This window comes from Prunus mume, linkage group LG1 (assembly GCF_029339155.1).
Source record: "Prunus mume cultivar Tortuosa linkage group LG1, ASM2933915v1, whole genome shotgun sequence".
Classification (NCBI taxonomy): Eukaryota; Viridiplantae; Streptophyta; class Magnoliopsida; order Rosales; family Rosaceae; genus Prunus; species Prunus mume.
This window is the reverse complement of record NC_142698.1, coordinates 3,228,517-3,249,562: the sequence shown is the minus strand read 5'-3', so window position 1 is coordinate 3,249,562 and position 21,046 is coordinate 3,228,517. Positions and strand designations below refer to the sequence as shown.

Genomic DNA, 21,046 nt, shown 5'->3' with positions numbered 1-21,046 from the left:
ATAATGATTTTTCCATTTTTAAACCACCCTTAAAAATGAAAAGACTAAAATACCCTTAATCATGGATGAAAAATTGGATGATGTTAAAGTCAGATGACAAATTATAGATTCTAAAGAATTCAGGTGACATTTTTTTTTTTTTTTTTTAAAGTGAGAAATTGAAATTAAGGTGTAAGTTCAGGTCACATTTCTACAAATATCCCTGATTTATATATGGTGTTAAGATCTCTCGATGATCTTCTTTGTAATGTTTTTGTTTCTTGACTGAAAAAAAAAAAAACAAGCCCTCCTCATTTTACCGAATGGTTAATATACCTAATAAGATGGTTAACCTACCTTTTGTTTAATTACCACATGCTTAATATACCTATTTTTCTATATACCTAGATGATTTTATGTAGCTAGAATGATTTACCTAATGATTCAGACCTAATAACAAAGGACTGCTACCCTGTCCTATTTCCCCACCCACCTTATCTTCAAATTTTAAAGATAAATTTACCCATTTGTAAAATGACTTCTAATAAGAACTTAGGGAAAAATCTTTAATATCTAATATGGTTAAAAATAATTAACTTAAATGTAAAATGTAATATTTAAATATTAGAAAAAACTCTAACTAGTTAAAATCATGCCTCCACATAATATATGGTTGTTTGCAAGTACATATAGAGCTATAGCTAGTACAAAAGTAATATAATTAACTTGAAATTAAGATGTCGATCGAGGAGAAGATTGAAATTAAGATGTCGATCCAGCGAAGCATCATAATTCGATGTCTCCAGAAGTGTTCATATAGTTCGAATGAAAACAGAAATGAGGAAAGAAATCCAGAAAGAAACTCCACATCTCTATGGAAGGATGGATTATCTGTCAAGATGCATGTATGGGTGGGCGTATGTAGTGAAACCCTTGTGAATTAATATCCAGACTGAGTTGTCAGCAAACCCTCGTTTTACAGTGAAAGCGCCAATGAAGATTTCATCATGGCAAGCGTTAAAAACCACACCTGACATCAACAATCGGACGGTTGTAGAACACGTAACGGTGGGTTTTGTTCATCTCCAGAAACCAGTCTACTGCTCTCAATTAATTAATTATTTATTTATATTGTGTATAAATATATCAGCTCAGCTGGTTCATATTCAGTTGAGTGAGTCTCAGTATAGTGGGGAGGAGAACTAAGAGATAATCAAATGGCGGAGGAGTTGATTCTGATCATGCAGGATGAGAATAATAACAATAATAGTAATAGTAATCATAATAACATTAGTGTGTCGGTGGTGATTGTAGGAGCTGGTCCTTCTGGCATTGCTACCTCCGCCTTGCTCAATTCTCTGTCAGTTTCAAATCTTGTGCTTGAGAAGGAGGACTGTTGTGGGTCCCTCTGGAAGAAGCGGTCCTACGACCGTCTGAATCTTCACTTGGCAAAGAGCTTCTGCAGTTTGCCGATGATGTCCCATCCCTTCCGAACCTCCATTTTCATGTCGAAAGACGACTTCATTCGTTACCTGGACGAGTACGTGGCCAGGTTCAACGTGAACCCTCGCTACTGCAGTGACGTGGAGGAGGCTGTTTACGATGAAGAGGAAGGCAAGTGGAGGGTGACAGTGAAAGACACCGCTTCCGGGACGGTGTATGAGATCGCATCGGATTTCTTGGTGGTTGCAACTGGAGAAAATAGCCAGCCTTTTCTCCCCAGCGACTTGCCTGGGATGGAGACCTTCCCAGGAAAGGTGATTCATTCCATTGACTATAAAAACGGGGCCGTTTTTAAAGATGAAAAGGTTTTGGTAATTGGCTGTGGCAATTCTGGGATGGAAATCAGCAACGATCTTGCAGACAATGGAGCACATACGTCCATTGTTGTTAGAAGCCAAGTAAGAGTACACATCACCTCTCTTCTAGCTACCTACCATTTCAGTTTAGAAATTAATTTCTCACTACTTTCCGGACATATAGAAAATAAGTTGGCTAATTAAGCTATAGGGTGCATATAATGTGTTTGTCTCCTTCTTTTCTATCTTGCATGCAGCGGGCGTTGAGGTAACCTAATATTTTATTGTTCTCTGGTATATATGAAGCTGGAACGGCGCTCTCTCTCTCTCTCTCTCTCTCTCTCTCTCTCTCTCTCGTTTTGAATGCTTGCATGAGGTACTTGGCACGACAACTGTCAAGTTTAAGCGTTTCACCTCTTTGATGTTAAATTTCTTTATTAGGTTAACTTTTTGTGGTTTTTTTTCTTTTAAATAATTAAAGATCTGGAGAGAATCTGTGGTGAAATAACTAAAATGATTCAGAGAGGCCGGAAGAAAGAATAATAAACAATATGCTTGATAATGTTTATTTATTTATTTTTTGAGAAGATAAGAAATAATTTTGTCTTTGATCTTTATTCCATATTAATTATTCACTTTGTTTTCACATAAAAAAAATTGTATGTCTCGTTTTCTTTCCACTAGCACTTATCTCCTTGATTTTACCAAAATTAAAACCAAAAGGAAGGGTGGTATGTCCGGTTCCTTCTCTAGCATATAATTAAATTTGTTAGGATTAGTCCAAGCAAATTTATTTTATCATTTTTAAGGTTTCTTAAATTTTTTTTAATACAAGCATATAGTCTAAACTGCAAAGATATAAAGGTTTCTCACACGCATGCACATTACTGGGGGTTCAAATTTGTGATCACTAATCTGTAAATCAAGGCTCTTTTTCATTGGACTAGACCATGTTGGCTAAAGTTCCTCATATAATGATTGGTTATTGTTTTGAATAACATTTGTACAAAAGGAAAAACATAAAATAAAAGAAACTAGTTAATTAAGGCCCTTATAAATGTAATTCTCAAAAGTATTACATATTTAAATATATATATTTTTTAAATAACATGCCGGTTTTATTATTGAACAGATTCATGTGCTGAGCAAAGAAATGGTTGGCATTGGCATGCTTCTGTCGAATTACCTCCCACTGAAAATAGTGGACAAGTTTGTGTCACTGCTTGCCAAATTGAGCTACAGTGATTTGTCCAGCCATGGCATTCATCGCCCAGTTGAAGGGCCATTTCTCTTTAAAGCACTTACTGGAAAGACTCCAGTAATTGATCGTGGAACCATCAAGAAAATTCGCTCCAAAAAGATTCAGGTAAATATTGTAACATATATTATATCTCTAATGAAAGGATACATACTTAACAGAATTTCTTCGTAATATTTGTTTTGATACAGGTTTTTCCAGATGTCGTGAGTATAAACCAGAACACTGTGGAATTCAAAGATGGTAAACGACGGTGTTTTGATGCTATTGTGTTGGCAACTGGTTACAAAAGCGTAGCACATAAATGGTTGAAGGTAATTTTATATTTTTTATTGAATATTAAACCGAGAGCAAAGATTTAATGTATTGAGTAATTGTTCACTAATTTGGCATGATATGCATATATATATATATATAGAGAGAGAGAGAGAGAGAGAGAGAGAGAGAGAGAGAGAGATTAATTATTTAATTGTGGATGCAGGACTACAAGTTCCTTCTTACAGATGATGGAAAGCCTAAAGGGAAGTACCCAAACCACTGGAAGGGCGAGAAAGGTGTTTATTGTGTTGGATTAACAGGGAAGGGACTGCCAGGGATTTTCAAAGATTCAAAGGCTGTAACTGAAGACATCTATCAACTTACACTAATGGCACAAAAGTAGTTAATGTGCATTCCATGGGCACTAGTAATGCACGTATGCAGACAGGGGTGTATTTGTGTGTTGTATAAGACATAAATCACTGTTTATGGATTCCTAGTCTTTGCGTTTATAGTTGGTGCATTTTCCTGCATGTCATTTTGTTCGTCATGTTTTCAACACTGTGATGCCCATGGTTTCTAGCACACTATACTCGTAAGCCCCGACATGTTTAATTAAGATTTTTCCTTATAATTTATGTTATATTATGGTATGTTTGTGAATAGAGTCGAGCATACCTAAGCTTAATCTAAAATTTTAGGCCCAAGATACTTTAATTTACGAAAGCCCAAGCAGGTTAGTGTGAGCAAGCTAACCTTCCTATACATTTTAAGAGGCTAGCTAGGGTTCTAGCGCTAGGGTTAAGGCTGGCACATTAGATGGCATATTTAAAAGTGAACATTAGGGTTTAGCTCAGCTGGTTACAAAGGAAAAAAGGTCCAAAATGGGAGAGAGAGTTCAAAAAAGGGAAAAAGGAATTTCTGGAGGCAAACTAACGGTTGGGGTTTAGAGAGGAGGGTCGGTTATCCAATTATTTTATGCCAATCAAGTTGCTATATTGAATTTCCTATAATCCAGTTTAACATGACGAGAATACACATGTGGAGGTGGATTGACATTTAATTGAAGAGAAATTAGAAGCTAATTTGTTTACCGTGCCTCTTGTGAAAACTGAAGATCAATTAGCGGACATCCTTACCAATGTGTTAGCACTATCAAGTTGGACATTAGCAATATCTGTGCACCAACTTACGGGGGAGTGTTAGCACGTATACTTAGAATAGGAAAGTTTATTTCCTAATTGTATTTGAATTCCATGTAATTAGGGATTTTGTTTACTTGTACAAAATAGATGTATATTTTTTACTTCTACATAAAATACCTATTTTTAGAAGTTGATCATGAAGCTAAATTTGATTTTTCTTAAATATATTAAGAGTTTTTATTGTCCTAGAAGATTCAAGGACAAAATATATACGTGTAACTTTCGTTTTGTCAGATAGTTTGACATGTTATATTGTCACATTGTGAACAAAGATATTAACTACTTGAAATTATAAATATTCCTATTGATTGATAGTTTACAGGATCCCTACCCAAATTATGTTCATGCTTGCAGGCACCATCAAACCCAAATTCTGATTGATAGGTAATTACATTGAAAGCTTGTACATTTTTTAGTCGAGGGCCCATAAATTTTTGGTCACTAATCCACAAATATATCATGTAGTCATCCATCAGCATAAGCCTCTAAATTGAAATAGCTAAAGATTCCAAAGTTCTAGTTTTTGTTTTTGTTTTTGTGTTATAGCTTATAATTACTTTGATATGGGTTGTAAGTGGGTGTGGTCCGGTTTGGCTTGGTTTCTATCTCACATTGGAATCGAAACTGATACTATTTAACCAGTGCGGTTCTTTGTTTGTCGCGAATCTCACGGCCTGGTGCTCCGGTGAGGGGATGTGTGTCAACACATGACATCCTTTTGGATGCGGTGCGGTTGCGCGGCGTGCAAGACGGCTCATCGGCGTCGAGATGATGATGAGGTTAGGGTAGAAGATGGTTTAAATGTTGCGTCTGTTTTACGTTCGACTCTAATCAAACGACATTGTGGACCGAGAGAGGAACCGATCTCGGCCGTCAGGTTCACGGCCTGAGCTACAAGGCCGTTTAGTGATGGTGTTGGTGGCGGGTTCTAGGCGGTGCTCCGACGCGTTGCTCAGAGAGCGACGGTCGTATGATATATGGGGTGAGTGAGGAGATAACAGGGATGGTGCTCCAGCTCCTTGAAAATCAAGGGTCGTATGATATATTGATGAATGGATTTTCCTTACAATCTACCACTGCTCCTAAGACAACAAATAAAGGTATTGAAAGTGCATTACAGGAAAATATAATTTGCTTCGTGGGAGGCTTTTGGTTTGGTGTTTGAACCCTTTGAATGTAGTCCTGAGCTTAGTATTTATAGGAGTCCTGGAGGGACATTCGAGGCTGACAAGACTTGCGCGGTGGAGTCTGACCGGGGCAAGTGGGTAGTCAAATCGGCATTTGGGATCATGAACCATGGTGGTTTGGGGTTGAGAAGCATGGTGGTGTGACCCCCATAAATCTCGGCAAATCTCGGCCACCGCCCTGATCGTGGGTTCTGCCCCCTTGGCCGTAGGAACGCATTTAATGCTCTGGTTTGGTGGTTGGTGATCCGAACCTTAAGTCATGAGATTACTTGTGAGAATGTCTGCGCCTAACCACCCTGATTTCCATCACCAAATCCTGACTTTAGTCACTTCTCTTGTGCATTTAATGCTTCTTGTGACTAGTGGGTTTGCTGCGAAGTCAGAGACATTACTTCATTAAATGAAGCATGGGGCCCTGAGGCCACGTGGTGATTTAACCACATCCTTTTTAAGCCGTGTCTTTTACGGCCTTCGGCCTCGGCCTTCAATACTGTGGTCGTGAGGCGAGAGGATTCTGCCTTTGCAGCTCTTCTTTTATTTTTAGGAAGGCGAAATGCTTGACGAAACGGTAGGCGCTAGGGCGAAAGGGGAGTCCCTTCAATTAGTTCATGACCGTGATTTATTAAGCACAAACATTGCCCCCACATCCTTAGATTCTTCGGTCGCGGCCTGGGTAGAGGTCGAAAGGATTCCAAGGGATGGACCCTTTGCCTTCCCGGAAGTGATTAACTTGTGCTTTAAATGCGTAGGTCAATCGGCGCATTAAATGCGCAAGCACGCCTCGCATGCCATTATTGCGCAAACCGCCGTTTTATCTTGTTAAATGAAACGACGGCTTCGAGCTTCCACCACATCATCGCGCATGCGATCGTACGATGCTACGTCTCTCGAGAGAGCCATGCACTTTCATTTCAAACTCTAGCGCCAATATAAAAGCCTGGCCTTCTTCATTTTTCTCCACTCATTTCTGCTCCAGTGGCCTTCCCTTGTAGTTTCTCCGAACTAAGGTTGAGCCATATCCACGAATCCCGCGCCGTGGCCTGATCCAGATGGTTTACTCCCTCCGCTGTCCATCAACAACCTCGTCCCGAACATCGACGTGGGCCAAGGTCGTGGTATGGCCGAGATTCCTTCCGCCCTGGGGGAGAATGACCTCCTTCGATGAGGTCGCGGAGAAACCGCAATGCGATCGATGAAGATGGAAGGGCTTGGTATGACAATTCCAACTTGGCCATGTCCGTTTGGCCTAGCACCTTGTTGCACCCATGGCCGGAGTGACAGCCCTGCTTCACCCACCACAGCTGTGCCCAAAATGACGGCCCCGCCATGGTCGAGCGACGGCCTTGATTGCGACTCGGTTTCATCCATGTCCAGAGTGACGTCCATACCCATGGTTGGAATGACGACCCTGATTTTAGCAGGCTGCACCCTTGTCCAGAGTGACGGCCCGCCATGTCCTGAGTGACGGCCTTGATTGCGACCTAGTTCGCCCATGCCCAGTGACGGCCTTGCCCATGGCCGTGGCTAGTGGAACCGTGGGCGGTGGGGGGACCGTCTAGGGAAGAATCTTCTACCCGTTCAAGCAAGGGGATCAAGAAGCGGCTACCCATAGATTTAGGATGTATTCTATTTTTTGCACATGTATACTTATATGTTTCATTCGGCCATGACCGGCCGTTCTTTTGTAACCGTGACCCCTTTCTTTTAATCTAAATGAAGTATGATCCCCTTTTCTTCTGACCGAATGTATGGTTTTTCTTTTATCTTTGCCGATTGCAAATCTCATAACCCATTCTTGGTCGTCTCCCATAATGACGGGGTATATTTCTTCAAATATGGCCCGTTTATTGGCAAGTTGTGTCATTCCCCATCCATATCTCTTAACTGAAATGCACCTCGCCCAAGGATCCGTTCGATAATAAACGGCCCTTCCCAATTGGGTGAGAATTTGCCGAACCGAGGGTCCTTGGTCCCGATAGGAAGCACAACACGCCATACCAAGTCACCTTCGGCGAAAGTCCTTTATTTCACCTTCTTGTTATAGGACCTCACCGCGATTTGCTTTTGTGCCTGCATTAGGTTATAGGCGTCGAGCCTGGATTGCTCCAAATCTTCTAGCTCCTGAGCCATGGCCTGCTCATAGTCCCTTTCTTCCTGCCCAGGTTGTTCGGTCACCTGGAGAGACCGAACCTTTAGCTCCATCGGAACGATGTCGTCATGACCGTAGGTTAAGGCATAAGGGAATGTGCCAGTAGCCGATCGTTTCGAGACTCGGTAAGCCCAGAGGGCCTCACGGAGTAAGTCGTGCCATGCCCTAGGTTTTTCCTCAATCATTTTCTCGAGGATACCCTTGATTACCTTGTTGCTCACCTCGGCCTGTCCGTTAGACTGTGGGTAGTAGGGTGTCGAGTGGACCAATTTGATCCCCATCCTTTTGGCATATTCTCGAGTCTCGGCTGATGCGAATACCGTGCCGTTATCGACCGTGATGGTTTCTGTATATCAATCAGGACGATGTGATTTTCAAAGAATCGACTGTGCTAGAAATGGACCGATAGGACTTCGCTCGACCCATTTAGTGAAATAGTCGCTGTTACCAAAATCCAGCGTCTGGTTGGACGCGCCCGTAGATTTTGCCGATGATATCCACGGGCCATCCCGAACGGCCATGGTTTAGTAACCGTAGAGGGCGCCACCGTACCCTTTGTATGAGGCCGTAGATTTGACACTTGATGCACCCCTTCGCATATTCTATGCAGTTCTTTAAAATGGTCGGCTAATAATAGCCGTGCCTTCGGATCAACCATCTCATCTCAACGCGATCGGTGAGCGCCGCAAATCCTTTGTGGGATTCGCCATGATAACCTCGATATCTTCGGCGCTGGGGCATATAAGCAATAAACTGTCTGATCCTTTTAGGTACAGCTCGTTCGGATAAATCAAATAACACCGAGCTCGGAATCGAGTAGTCCTTTCATGGTTGCCGGAGGGATCGCGTAGATACTTAACTATGGGGTAGCGCTAGTCGCCGGCCGCTTCGACCTCGCCGGTAACCTCGGCCGATGATACTTGCGCCGCCATTCCTCGCTCGACCAAAGCCTGCTGTGGTGCGCCTCTCGACCCTTTATTATGTGGTCATGGTCGCCGTCCAAATATTCACACCGACGCTACTAGGCCATCTCATTGGCCTCATGGTTTTCGGCTCATGGTACGTAAATGAAGGAGATCCTAGAAAATTCGCGGCCGATTGAGGGCCGTTACATAATACAAGGTCAAATTCTCGCCGTGCACCGATATTCCCGGCCGGTTGGTTAATTACCACCGAGAATCACGAGACCGTGACACAGTCGCCTTCATTTCTTTTAGAATTTCGAGACCGATGATGAGTGCTTCATATTCTGCCTGATTATTGGTGCATTTGAAATCAAGTTGGAACGCAAATTGCCACCTTTGGCCTTGGGGGGATTCGATCACGACCCCGACCCCGCACCTGGCCTTGATACTGGAGCCATCAAAGTACATTATCCAGTAGCTTTTCTCCATATGGGCCATGCCGATCTCAACCTCCAACTCCCCCTCTTGCCCCTAAGCCGGGTGGTAGGCCAAGAAATCGGCCAATGCCTGGCCTTTGACCGACTTCTGAGCCACATATTGGAAGGTGAATTCGGACAATGCCATCGTCCACTTCCCGATCCGGCCGCGTATGATTGGCCGAGTAAGCATGTATTTGATGAGGTCGGTCCTGGAGATGATCTGAACAACCGAAAGAAGCATATAATGGCGCAACTTGGTGGCCGCGAAATAAAGTGCCAAGCATAATTTCTCGATCGGTGAATAGTTTAGCTCGGCCATGTTAAGGGTGCGGCTCGATAATGCATCGCTTGCTCTCGCCATACTCGCTGTTCGGGCCAGCAGACAACCGATAGAGCCTTCCGCCGAATGTAAAGCCTCAAGGGTTTTCTTTTCGTGGCATAAGGACCGTGGTTAAGATAAATATTGCTTGATGTCGCCGAGGGCCGCTTGATGTTCGCCCCACGAGCCTGTCTTTAGTTTGAGCAGAGGAGTTAATGGCCGGCTTTTTCCCGCCAAATTAGATATGAACCGCCTTAAAAGTTGACCTTACCGAGGAAAGACTGGAGTTCCTTTTTGGTCCTCGGCGGTGCCGCCATAATGGCTGTGACTTTATTCTTATCTATCTCGATCCCGTGGACTCAAGAAGCCGCAAAGTTCGGCGGTGATGCCAAGGCACATTTCTTAGGTTCATCTTTAGGTGTGTGCCCGCATGTGATTGAAAGCCTGTCAGAGGTGTCCCACACGGTTGGCTTTGGATGGGGACTTTACAACAACGTCGTCGATGTAGACTTCGACGGTTCGGCCAATTAGGTCGTGAAAAATAAGGTTCGTAGCTCGCTGGTACGTTGCAGGCGTTCTTCAGCCGAATGGCATGACTATCCATTCATAAGTCCCGATTGCGCCCGGACATCTGAACGCCGTCTTGTGGACATCTTCCTCGGCTATGAAGATCTTGTTGTAGCCAGCGTGGCCGCCCATGAAAGACAAAAGCTCGTGCTTCGCGGCTTCGTCCACCAAGAGGTTGGACATAGGCATGGGATACTCGTCCTTGGGGGTCGCGAGGTTTAGATTCCTGTAGTCGGTGCAGATCCTTAAAGCCCCCGTCTTTTTCAACACCGGTACAATGTTAGCCAACCACTCAACGATCGGGCCATGCAGATGAAGCCGGCTTTAAGAAGCCGTTCAATTTCCTTTTGACCTTAAGTCGTACTTTGGTCGAGAATCGCCTCGGCGATTGTTGGAAAGGCCTAAATCCCTCCCTAATTTTTAGCTCGTGCTCGATCAAACTTCTTGGCAATCCAGGCATCTCATGATAATCCCAAGCAAAACAATTCTTATATTCATGAAGCAGGCCGATAATCTCACCTGCTAATTCAGTGGCTCAAAAGTGGCTTACAAAAAGAGGTCGTGGTTCGGGTCGGTCCTACATTTATTTCTAGTAACGGGTCCTGGACCTCGGGGTAGTCATCCTCCATCTCGGGTGCCGTTCCCAAGTCATTAAAGGCCAAAGTGTCCGACTAATCCGACTCGTGGAGGAATTCGACCAAGTTGATCGGCGAGTTTGGCTGTAAGGATTCCTTCGCCCAATGTTCCAGCAGCCTTTCCAAAGAAGTCGCCACGGCCGCTCCCTCCTCTCTAGTGGCTTTGTCTGTCATCTACAGTCGGCTGAGGTCGATCAATACTTCGCGCGAATCTCGCCGAACTTTCTCGCGCCTAACTCCAACACTTTCGAGCCGTTGTCCTGGTTGGCCGGCCGCTTGCATCGTGGCGGTGAGGACAACCCATCAAATGTTGTCGTCATAAATTCGTGCTTGCACGACATTGGTTTCAAATGGTTTTTTGTCGGCTGGGTGTATGGACACCCTTTGGCCGTCCCAGAAGAACAATAGTTGGAAGAGGGATGACGGTATGCGGCCACGGTGATTTTTAACAGCAACACCCGATAGTCTTATATTTATCGTCGACAAAGCTGCTCATGACCACATCGCGGGATGAGGTCCTCCTTGACTTATCCAGCTTCCTCATCAGGAATAGGGAAGGATGTTGACCGTAGCCCCACATCAATGAAGACCTTGGATACAGCACACCCTCCACATGAGCCGAGATGTATAACGGATTGAGGTGTCGTGATTTGTTTGGCTCGTCTCTGGGTATTACCTCGTTAAAAGCCACAGCCAACAATTCTTTCTTTGTCTTTGGCCTCGATCAAGCTTATTCCTCAGCCATGTCATTATCCAGCCGTTGGTCCTGGCCTCTTGGGGCTGAAAACTCAAGACGGTAGCACCAAAACCATGTTCATGCCGACCTCCTTTAGCTTCACTGGTTTCCCCTACTGCAGACTCTTTATTGACCTAGCTGCCATCACTAGCGAGGGTCTTTTCCTCGATCATCCCTAGGATCCCATCGCAGTCCTCATCGGAGAGTCCCAACGCAGAGTCATCCTCGACCTCGTGACCAAAGAGAAGGCCATCGTGGTTGTTTTGGTCTTAGGGGGTTCGAGGTCTCGACTTCCTCCTCTAGGGCTTGCCTAGCCTTAGCTAACGCATCCCTGGCTGCTAAGTAATCATCCAACCGGCTTACCCGGGCCCTTTCCTCGGTCGTCGACCAAAGATGGTGTCGGCCGGGGTCATAGTAAAATATCGACCGAGGTATTCCAAATCGCTTATGACGAAGGGGGCCTTGGCCTCCAATTTTCCCTCGCCAGTCAGAACTGGCATCCTCTTGCCCCGCCTCTCGGTTCTTTGGTATACGCCTTAATGGCCGAGTTGGATTTGTGGTAATGAGGAGCTTTTACGCCTTGGTGTTTCGAGAGCCAAGTCCACGATTTCACTGTTTTGGGTCATGCAAGATAGGTTGATGGCATAGTGGTCCTTGTGGAATTCCATGAGAAAGGACAAACCATTGGCCAAAAGAAGGGTCCCTTCCGTGGTAGACATCAATGATGCCTTCATCCGTTCCCTCCGGGGCCGCGCCTTTAGCTCGACCAAACGGCCGCCATTCCGTGGGGATAATCGTCCCGCTTAGGCACCACGCCCTTGGAGGCTTGACATCTGGCGACCTTCGCAGTGGGGAATGATTGGCATCGATGGTGGTTCGTCTGCAGCTGCCATCTTCTTTTGGCGCTTAACCTCTCGACTGGGCCGTCGATCCTCGCTCGAACTTGCCTCGCATCCTTCTGTTTGGGTCTTTGTCGATGGTTCGGTCTTGCCTCCGTGTCGAGCATGATACCAACATTCATCCCGCACGACCGGTGGTTTGAAAGTCTTCACCCACCTAGAAGCGGCTCGTCTTCGTGGCCTACCGAGGTATCGGGCCTTGTGCCCTAGTCGGTCGAAAACAACTCTTCTCGCTGGCCGTCGATCGATTACGCCAAATTTCCTTATAGTTGGTCGAGATGACTCGATGGCCTTCCTTTTGTTTTCTATGCGGTGAGCCGACCGACTCATGCTTACACCGACCGCACGATCGGCTCTGGTTCGCCAACGGCCCTTCCTTCGCAGCCGACGAACTTCTCTATATTCGCCCGAGCCGGGTGGCGCTGACCATGTTGATGACAATCGGAGGGAATGGCTTAGAGTCGACTTGCATGGCCGCCTTTTTGAGAATTGAAGCTTCTTTTCGTATATCAACCACGGATGACGCGTCTCGCAGAATGACGCATTGTTGGTGTTGTGAGACCAAGAACTGTGGTATTTACGTAACGCGTCTTTTCTTTGAGCGCTTGGGTTTCGAATTTTATGGCGAAGGACAATTTGACCTTTTCTGCGGTTAACGAGGTCAAAGATAGCTTCAGCCCTTGTCAAATCAAAAGTGTAGGCTTTCGTTTCTCGAGTTGCGAACTTGGCCTCGGGAATCTTTGTGCGGCTATTGTCGACCTTGACAAGTCCTTTGCGCACGAATGGCTTGTCTATGCCGACCTGGTGAGCTCATCCGAACTTCGCCGCTCTCGGCCTCTGTGGGGTTATGCTCGCATAGCGACTACGGATTCCAATAGTAAGTCCCTTTGAAGCCGTCCTCTTCGCACCTCTTCTTTCAACAAGGATGCGTGTCGGTCCACCTTGTTGATCAAGTCGCATGTCCCGAATTCAACTCGGAATTTCTTCCGGTATTCAATTCCAACCCTTCTTCGCCATCTTGACAAATTCCCACTCCGGTAGGTTCGTGGCACCAGCCTCGCACGCTTTGCACCACCGCAGTAGTAGCGAGGTGATTCATCTAACGCTTGGCTCATCCTTGCCACTCGGCGACCGTTATTTCCGGTTGGTCCGATAGAAATGCTCGTGGAATATCCTCTCCATGTTAGACCAATCCCTCACCGAATTCGGCGGAAGGTTTATGAACCACGAGAACGTCGCGCGGTCGAGAGTGAATGAATAAACGGAGCTTAGGCGTCGAATCGGCCTCTCCGCACCGGGCTGAGAAACGGCCTATGTGTTCGATGAAGGAGGTCCGCCCATCCCGAGAATAGAATGAATTTTGGCAACCGATAGTTTCGGGAAGAAGGGTTCGGTCAATTTCTGGCGGGTATGGTTTGGTATTCTTATTCTTCCGGCGCTTCGAGCTAGGCCCTCGATCGAGCCCCGAGGGGCGCTTCCGGGCCGCGATCGGGCCACTTGAAGGGGTTCGCCGTTGCGAGCCGGTGGGTGGTACGATATGCGCCGTAGGTTTGACCGGGTTCATATGGGTTGTAGTTGGAATGGCCGAACCTGCATCTGAAGATGGGAGCCTAACGGCAATGACGACGTATGTAATGGTGAAACAGTTTGATTGCTCGACCGTATTCTGTGTGACGGCAGCGGTCGAGTTGCTTGGGCCGGATGGTCCGACGGCCGCAGCGGTGGATCTAAGTTGCTTTGCCCCGATGTCTGACCAAAGCATGGAGTGGGTCGTCGTCATCTCGCTGGGTAGGTCATCCGAGATTTACCCATGTTAGCCGGGATTGCCCCGACTATTTGTCGATGGTGAGAATCTTGGCGTAGCCTAGCGGCTTGGGTGCGGCTAGAGACGCCGAGGTCTGCTTTCGCCGTAGGGCTCGAACCTCTCGCGCTCTTGGCCTCTCTCTGGGTCTCGGGGCGTTGCGGATGATGTCACAGGCATCCTTTCCGAAAAGCGCTCGTAGTTCCGAGGAGAATCATCCATCGCGGCCAAAGGATGTTTCTATCCTGTAGGCTGCTTTGCCATCAGATCTTCCACGATCGCTTGCTCTCTCGGGACTCGCCATGCGATCCGTCGTCATTGCACCTGCTGGCCGAGATTTTGACCGCGTGTTGATCTCGGTGGCTGATTGGTGAGGTGGACTCGGGAGCCTCGGAAGTCATTTCGATTATTTTGTTTTTGAGTTTTGCCTGTGCCTAATTTCCACCATAAGTTTTTTGACAAGTCCTAGGCGGGCCAAAAGTGTTTGTCTATCGCGAATCTCACGGCCTGGTGCTCCGGGCCGAGGATGTGCGTCAACACGTGACGCCCTTCTTTTGGATGGGGTGCGGTTGTGCGCGGGAGTGCAAGCACGGTCTACCGTGCGTCGAGATGATGATGAGGTTCGGGTAGAAGATGGTTTCAATGTTGCGCTGCTTTACGTTCAACTCCTAATCAAACGACATTGTGGCCGAGAGGAACCGATCTCGGCCGTTGTGTTCACGGCCGAGCTACAAGGCCGCTTAGTGATGGTGTTGGTGGCTGGTTTTAGGCGGTGCTCGGTGCGTTGCTCGGAGAGCGACGGTCGTATGATATATGGGGTGAGTGAGGCGATAACAGGGATGGTGCTCCGGCTCCTTGGAAATCAAGGGTCGTATGATATATTGATGAATGGATTTTCCTTACAATCTACCACTACTCCAAAGACAACAAATAAAGGTATTGAAAGTGCATTACAGGAAAATATAATTTGCTTCGTGGGAGGCTTTTGGTTTGGTGTTTGAACCCTTTGAATGTAGTCCTGAGCTTAGTATTTATAGGAGTCCTGGAGGGACATTCGAGGCTGACAAGACCTGCGCGGTGGAGTCCTGGCCGGGGTAAGTGGGTAGTCAGATCGGCATTTGGGATCGTGAAGCATGGCGGTTTGGGGTTGAGAAGCATGGTGGTATGACCTCCATAAATCTCGGTAAATCTCGGCCACCGCCCTGATCGTGGGTTCTGCCCCCTTGGCCGTGGGAACGCATTTAATGCCCTAGTCTGGTGGTTGGTGATCCGACCCTAAGTCGTGAGATTACTTGTGAGAATGTCTGCACCTAACCACCCTGATTTCCATCACCAAATCCTAACTTTAGTCACTTCCCTTGTGCATTTAATGCTTCTTGTGACTAGTGGGTTTGCTGCGAAGTCAGAGGCATTACTTCATTAAATGAAGCGTAGGGCCCTGAGGCCACATGGTGATTTAACCACAACCTTTTTAAGTCGTGTCTTTTATGGCCTTCGGCCTCGGCCTTCAATATTGTGGTCGCGAGGCCGAGAAGATTCTGCCTTTGCAGCTTTTCTTTTGTTTTTAGGAAGGTGAAATGCTTGACGAAACGGTAGGCGCTAGGGCCGAAGGGAAGTCTCTTCAATTAGTTCATGACCGTGATTTATTGAGCACAAACAGCGGTTCAGTCTGATTTTGGTGAAAACAAATTTCAGAAATCAATTAGTTCGGTTTAAACCGATTCCAATGCAGTTTTTGGTTTTTTCGATTTTGGACCGAATTTATATATATATATATATATATAGGTCCAGACATCCGGATTGTTTACTGTGCAGATTCCAAAGTTTGTAGCTGTGTTTCATTGTAAAAAATGATTTGAAGATGTATACTTCTACAACACCGACTGGATATTTTTATATAGCAGTGTAGTGGCTTGATTTGGCAGCATATATAAGAGGAGAAAACTGAAGAAATATTGAGGTCCGCATGCTAAACAATCCGGACATCCTGATAAGAGAAAGACTATATATATTATTTATAAATTCCAACTGAAATTTTATTTTTTGGGCTTAAAAATTCACAAATGACTCAATTTCATGCAAAGATAAATGATTGGGTCTAAAAAAGAGAGGTGCTTTGAAGTTAGGTTTGGGAAAATATTAGTTATATATGGGATTAGAAATTTAATATTGGACTTAAATAATTTATTTTAAAAAAAATACATAGGTTGTCTAGTCTGATCAGATCCGATTTTGTAAGGTGTGAAACAGGCATCAAAACCAATTCGGTGCCGATTTGTTGACTTTTTAGTCAACAAGGTTTTATTTATTTTTTTTTTTCAGGTTTTTTTCCATCCGATGCATCTTGGTGTTCCAGTTTTCCAGTCTCGATGCCCACCCCTAAGTTGTAGTTTCATATAACTAAAAAAAGAGTTCAGAAAATACTTCCTGTTTTTGCACTGCTTTTCATTTGGAGCCTTTCCCATGATTTGCCTAATCTGGACTTCATGTTGTTTTTTCTACTGCTCCGAAACCACATCGTCCTTGAGATGTTAGTAAATTTAACTAGTACTACACACAATTTTCCTTGTTTTCACATTTGAACCTCATTCCAATATAATGTCTGGTTTTCCGAGCATGTCTTTGTCAAATTAGTTCGTTGACTTAAGAGCTATTATAAAATCAAAAAGTCCTCCAAAAAAACACAATAAAATCGTCACATGGAAAAACTTCAAACACACCTAACAATTCCTATTTGAGATAGATATATGGGAACATATTTTTACTAAGAAATGGATAGAGAGTTATACTTTTTGGACACCATACATAGGGAAACTATCTCTTCCCTAGAGTTTCGAAAACTCATTTTGTGGATAGTACCTAAAACTCAAACTAATTTGTAATTATCAAACATAGGAATGTGAAAGCATGTTTTAAGAACCGCTAAACAATACCTTAATTCGCAGGGGCTTGTGGCTTCCGCGGTTGGTTGCCAACAGTACTCTCTCATGCAAGGATTAGAGTCCAAACCCTTCCCTCTTTGACCCAAAAAATAAAAATCGATTCCTTCACCGCTTTAGACTCCTTAGTGACTGAAATTACTTTCATAACTTTTGTTCTGCTAAGCATATAGGGTCATCTCCTTCTTGGCAATACGAAGTATAGTCAAGTAATTTACCTCATCATTTATTCATATACTTTCATTTTAACAGTAGTTACTTTTAATATCGTAGAAGATTACCTACCAAACACCAAGATGAACTGCCACTAGGGTCATACCGTAGTGAAAAGGTATGTTTGGCCTAAGTTCAGGGGTGTCAGATTCGAAACCTCTAGGCACCCATGTGTTCGAGCAAAATTCCTCACGGACACTACTACATTTTACCATTTGCGCGACGAAGAGCATTTCGTCATGCAAAGTTATTTTTAGGCGCACAAATTTCAGCGTGACAGAAAATTCGTCGCGCAAAGAGCGTGAAGAAAGATTTTGCGCGACCTAGTTTTTTCATTAGTCGCGCAAAACTAAGCGACGGTTAACCTTCGTTGCACAAAAGGATTATGGACGACACAATTGGTCATCTCAGACACCTTTGCGCGACGTTTGTATTCGTCCCGCTGTTTGTGTCACAAATATTTGCGCGACGATATGTATTTGTCGTGCAATTCGTGTCTCCAATATTTGAGCGACGATTCTTGTTATGCGACGAAATTGTCGTCGTCACAAGATATCTTTTTCGCGAGACGAAAGTCTTCGTCGCGCAAGAATAAAATATATTTATTTAAAATTTAGCTTTACGTTTTTTTATTTTGTAAAAAAATAAATTTGGTTTTTTTTTTGGTAATAAAATGAAATTGCAATAAAAAAATGTAATGAAGAGAAAAAAAATTATAAAAAATAATATAAATGTATACTACAAGAAAGATGTTTAAAATATAATTATGAAAGTAAAAAACTAATCAAACAATGTTCCAAAATCTACTTGGTCGTCAGGCAGATGCAAGCTGAGGTCTGGACATTGTCCATAGGGGCAGAGGTCCTGGTAGCCATACTCAGGTTGGACGGGCTCGGAGGTCGACGAGGGATCAAAATGCTGGACTGGAATGCTGGACCATGCAAGGGACTCCGAAGCTACGACATCCGACTCAAGCTCGGCAACCTTTGCCAAAGCACACCGATCGCTTGATCTGCGACGATGAACATGTGGTCTACGTTCCCTCTACCGGGCATTCCCCATCCCTCGACAATATGTCCCCGGCCTCCTCTTGAGAGTCTAATCTAACATCTACGTCAAGATCTGAAACCCAGCATCTTGTGGAGGATCCACATACTTGAGCGGAGTATTGGGAGAAAGTTGGGAGGCGGACTCTTGAAGAACCAACTGGCTCCTTTCCACCATCGTCGTCTGTTTAACATAACATAAAATATTAATTAAAACATTCATATAATAATACTTAAAATTAAAATTAAATGAATACTTACATGAAGGGACTCAGCAACTCATTCCTAGGTCGAACATATACGTCGCCAAAGACGTCGATCTCCAGGAATTTGGACCCCCCCTGAATTGAACAAGAGAAGAAAAATGTTATTACGAAAAAGACAAATTAATATTAATGACATTAAAAATTGAATATAAAAAATTTTATTATTACCCGCCGTCGTGAGTCCATCCTATATGAGAAGGGCCTGGAACCTGAATGGTGGAGAAAAGTCTTCTTGTTCCTATTGCTCTTATTGACTTTGGCCTTATTCTGTTATACAAAAAATAAATGTATTAGTTAAAATTGATATGAAATATAAAAAATTAAATAAACATTAGTAAGAAACATGTAATAATTTTGAACTTAATATAAAAAAAATACCACATAATCGGGCGCCTGAAAATGAGCGTAGAGCCACACCTAACTATCCTCCCGCCCCTCAAGCTCATTTGAGCAACCCTCCTGAAGAGCGGCATGCGGATCATCAAATGCCTGAAAATGATGGTGCAAGTCGCTCTTCCACTGCTTGTACCTCTCAACAAAGAGTCTGTTGACATATGCCAACGACTCGTCGTCGTGGTTCTCTAAATTGTAGTTGGTTTGCAATAAATTAATTAGATACAAGTAGTAATAGAAATATATAAAGTTTGAAGGAAAAATAATTAAAAGGTAGGATACACACCGACAACTGTCCGTGCACCTCCGTCTTGATCTCGTCAGGCATGACCTTCCAAGACTTCCATTGCATTGGGCAATGGGTCCGAATGACGTGACCAATGTTGTGGGCTAATGAGCTATGCAATTCTGTCGTCGGTACAGCTCGATGCCGCTCGTCGTATCCGATGTTGATATGACTGTTGGTCACCCACGTGACATTGGCCATCTTCAACTGCCGACATGGCTCCCGAGTTTTCTTCTTGGCTGCAAAGAAATTTAAATTTAAAGTTAAATAAATAAAAAATTCAACTATAAAATATTGGTCCAAAACAACTAGAGTTGAAGGAAATCTTTACCTGGCTGAGACCCCACGCACCAGTAGAGTGCAGCCGATGTGGTATCAATGGTGCCTGGAGGGGCGATGATGACGCCTGGCACTAACGAGGTTGCGCCATTGATGGTGCTGATGATGCCGACGCATGGGACACCCCGACCAACTGGCAAGTGGTCCATCGTTGGAGCAGTGGCAGCCGACGACGGCCGAGCCGGGAGGCGAACTCTGTGCAGTCAACGTCACCTTACGACTTCTAATTAGGTTTGACATCTGCACAATTTCATTAATAAACATATAAATGAATCCAATTTACTAAGCAGATACAATTTCAATCCGAATCGGAACTAATTAATTAAAGCATATCTTGCCCTAAGGTTCACGATTTTGGAGTATCCGGGACTCCAATCCACGATCCATCGAATCCTATACGATCCTAGAAATACAAGGTACAACATACGTGAGTTTGAGTTCGATCCAACGGTCCGAACATATTGAACCCAGAAATCGCACAATAGGCGAAATCCGTTCCATACTTAAACGGTAACCGAATTGAAATTCGAGCACACCTACGCGCTCGTGACAACTAGGGGATCGCATTGGGATACAATGCCCATCTGCTACAGTACCCCATGCACAGGCAACGCGTGGGTGTCCAAAGCGATAACGATCACTGCAAAATTTTCAAAATTAAGGGCCAAGCTTCTTACCCTAGGTTCAGAACATCAATTGGAGGCACTTTTGTTCTTGGACCTACCCCTAAAAATGGCCGGAAGGGTCTGGAATTTAAATTCAAAAATTGGACAAAGTTAGGGTTAAAATTCGAGATACCAAAACTAACAATTAATCAAATCGTACCCAACCATCAGCTAAAGTACGAAAAATAGTAGAGAAATACCTCAGGTGTTAGGTTTGGTGGCCGGAGGAGATAGAATTGACGGTGTTGAAAATCTGTCAAAACCGGCGGCAGCGCGATGATGACGGCAGAGAGGGCTGGGCTTTGAAGGTGGTAGTGGCCCGGTCCTTGAGGCGGTGGCATGGATTGAGCCGAGGTGGTTGACGGCTGGATTTTCCTGTTGGAGAGAGAGGAAGTGGGGAGAAAGTGATGGGTCGAGGTTCGAAGTTTTTTTTCATAAATTTTAATTAAACTTGCGTGACGAAGAACATTAATCGTAGCCCAATATGAGCTTGCGCCACAAAAGCAAATCCTCGTCGCGCAAGGTAAGTTTTCGCCAAAATTTTCGCCATTTGCGCTATGACAGACGTAAACCGTTGTGTAAGGTAATAATTCTACCAAAATTTCGTTACCTTGTGCGATGTAAGACCCCAATAGCGTCGCGCAATCCCTAAACCCTAAAACCCAAATGCCAAAATTTTCGCCAACTTGTGATACGACAGGCGTAAACCGTTGCGCAATCCCC

The 21,046-nt window shown here is 44.5% G+C and overlaps 1 protein-coding gene and 1 pseudogene across 2 annotated transcripts; one reads left to right on the top strand and one right to left on the bottom strand.

The window, feature by feature from the left end:
• The first annotated feature begins 661 nt into the window (after nucleotides 1-661).
• LOC103342563 (putative indole-3-pyruvate monooxygenase YUCCA10) lies at nucleotides 662-3,806 on the top strand. 2 transcript variants are annotated; one of them, XM_089050232.1, is made up of 5 exons: nucleotides 682-1,047; nucleotides 1,294-1,880; nucleotides 2,911-3,144; nucleotides 3,228-3,350; nucleotides 3,518-3,806. In XM_089050232.1, exons 2-5 carry the CDS (start codon nucleotides 1,452-1,454, stop codon nucleotides 3,695-3,697), a joined length of 966 nt encoding a protein of 321 aa, XP_088906358.1. In that variant the 5' UTR covers nucleotides 682-1,047; nucleotides 1,294-1,451; the 3' UTR covers nucleotides 3,698-3,806. The 2 variants fall into 2 exon arrangements, with proteins under 2 accessions (XP_088906331.1, XP_088906358.1); XM_089050205.1 differs by having other exon boundaries at nucleotides 662-1,880.
• Nucleotides 3,807-10,117: 6,311 nt separating this feature from the next.
• Nucleotides 10,118-19,807, bottom strand: LOC148920710 (uncharacterized; annotated as a pseudogene).
• Nucleotides 19,808-21,046: the final 1,239 nt, after the last annotated feature.

What these genes read in the sequence shown, in the direction of transcription:
- LOC103342563 (XM_089050205.1), top strand. Translation starts at nt 1,197, where the DNA reads ATGGCGGAGGAGTTGATTCTGATCATGCAGGATGAGAATAATAACAAT. An exon ending in CCATTGTTGTTAGAAGCCAA is followed by an intron (nt 1,881 to 2,910) that starts GTAAGAGTACAC and finishes ATTATTGAACAG; the next exon opens with ATTCATGTGCTGAGCAAAGA. An exon ending in TTCGCTCCAAAAAGATTCAG is followed by an intron (nt 3,145 to 3,227) that starts GTAAATATTGTA and finishes GTTTTGATACAG; the next exon opens with GTTTTTCCAGATGTCGTGAG.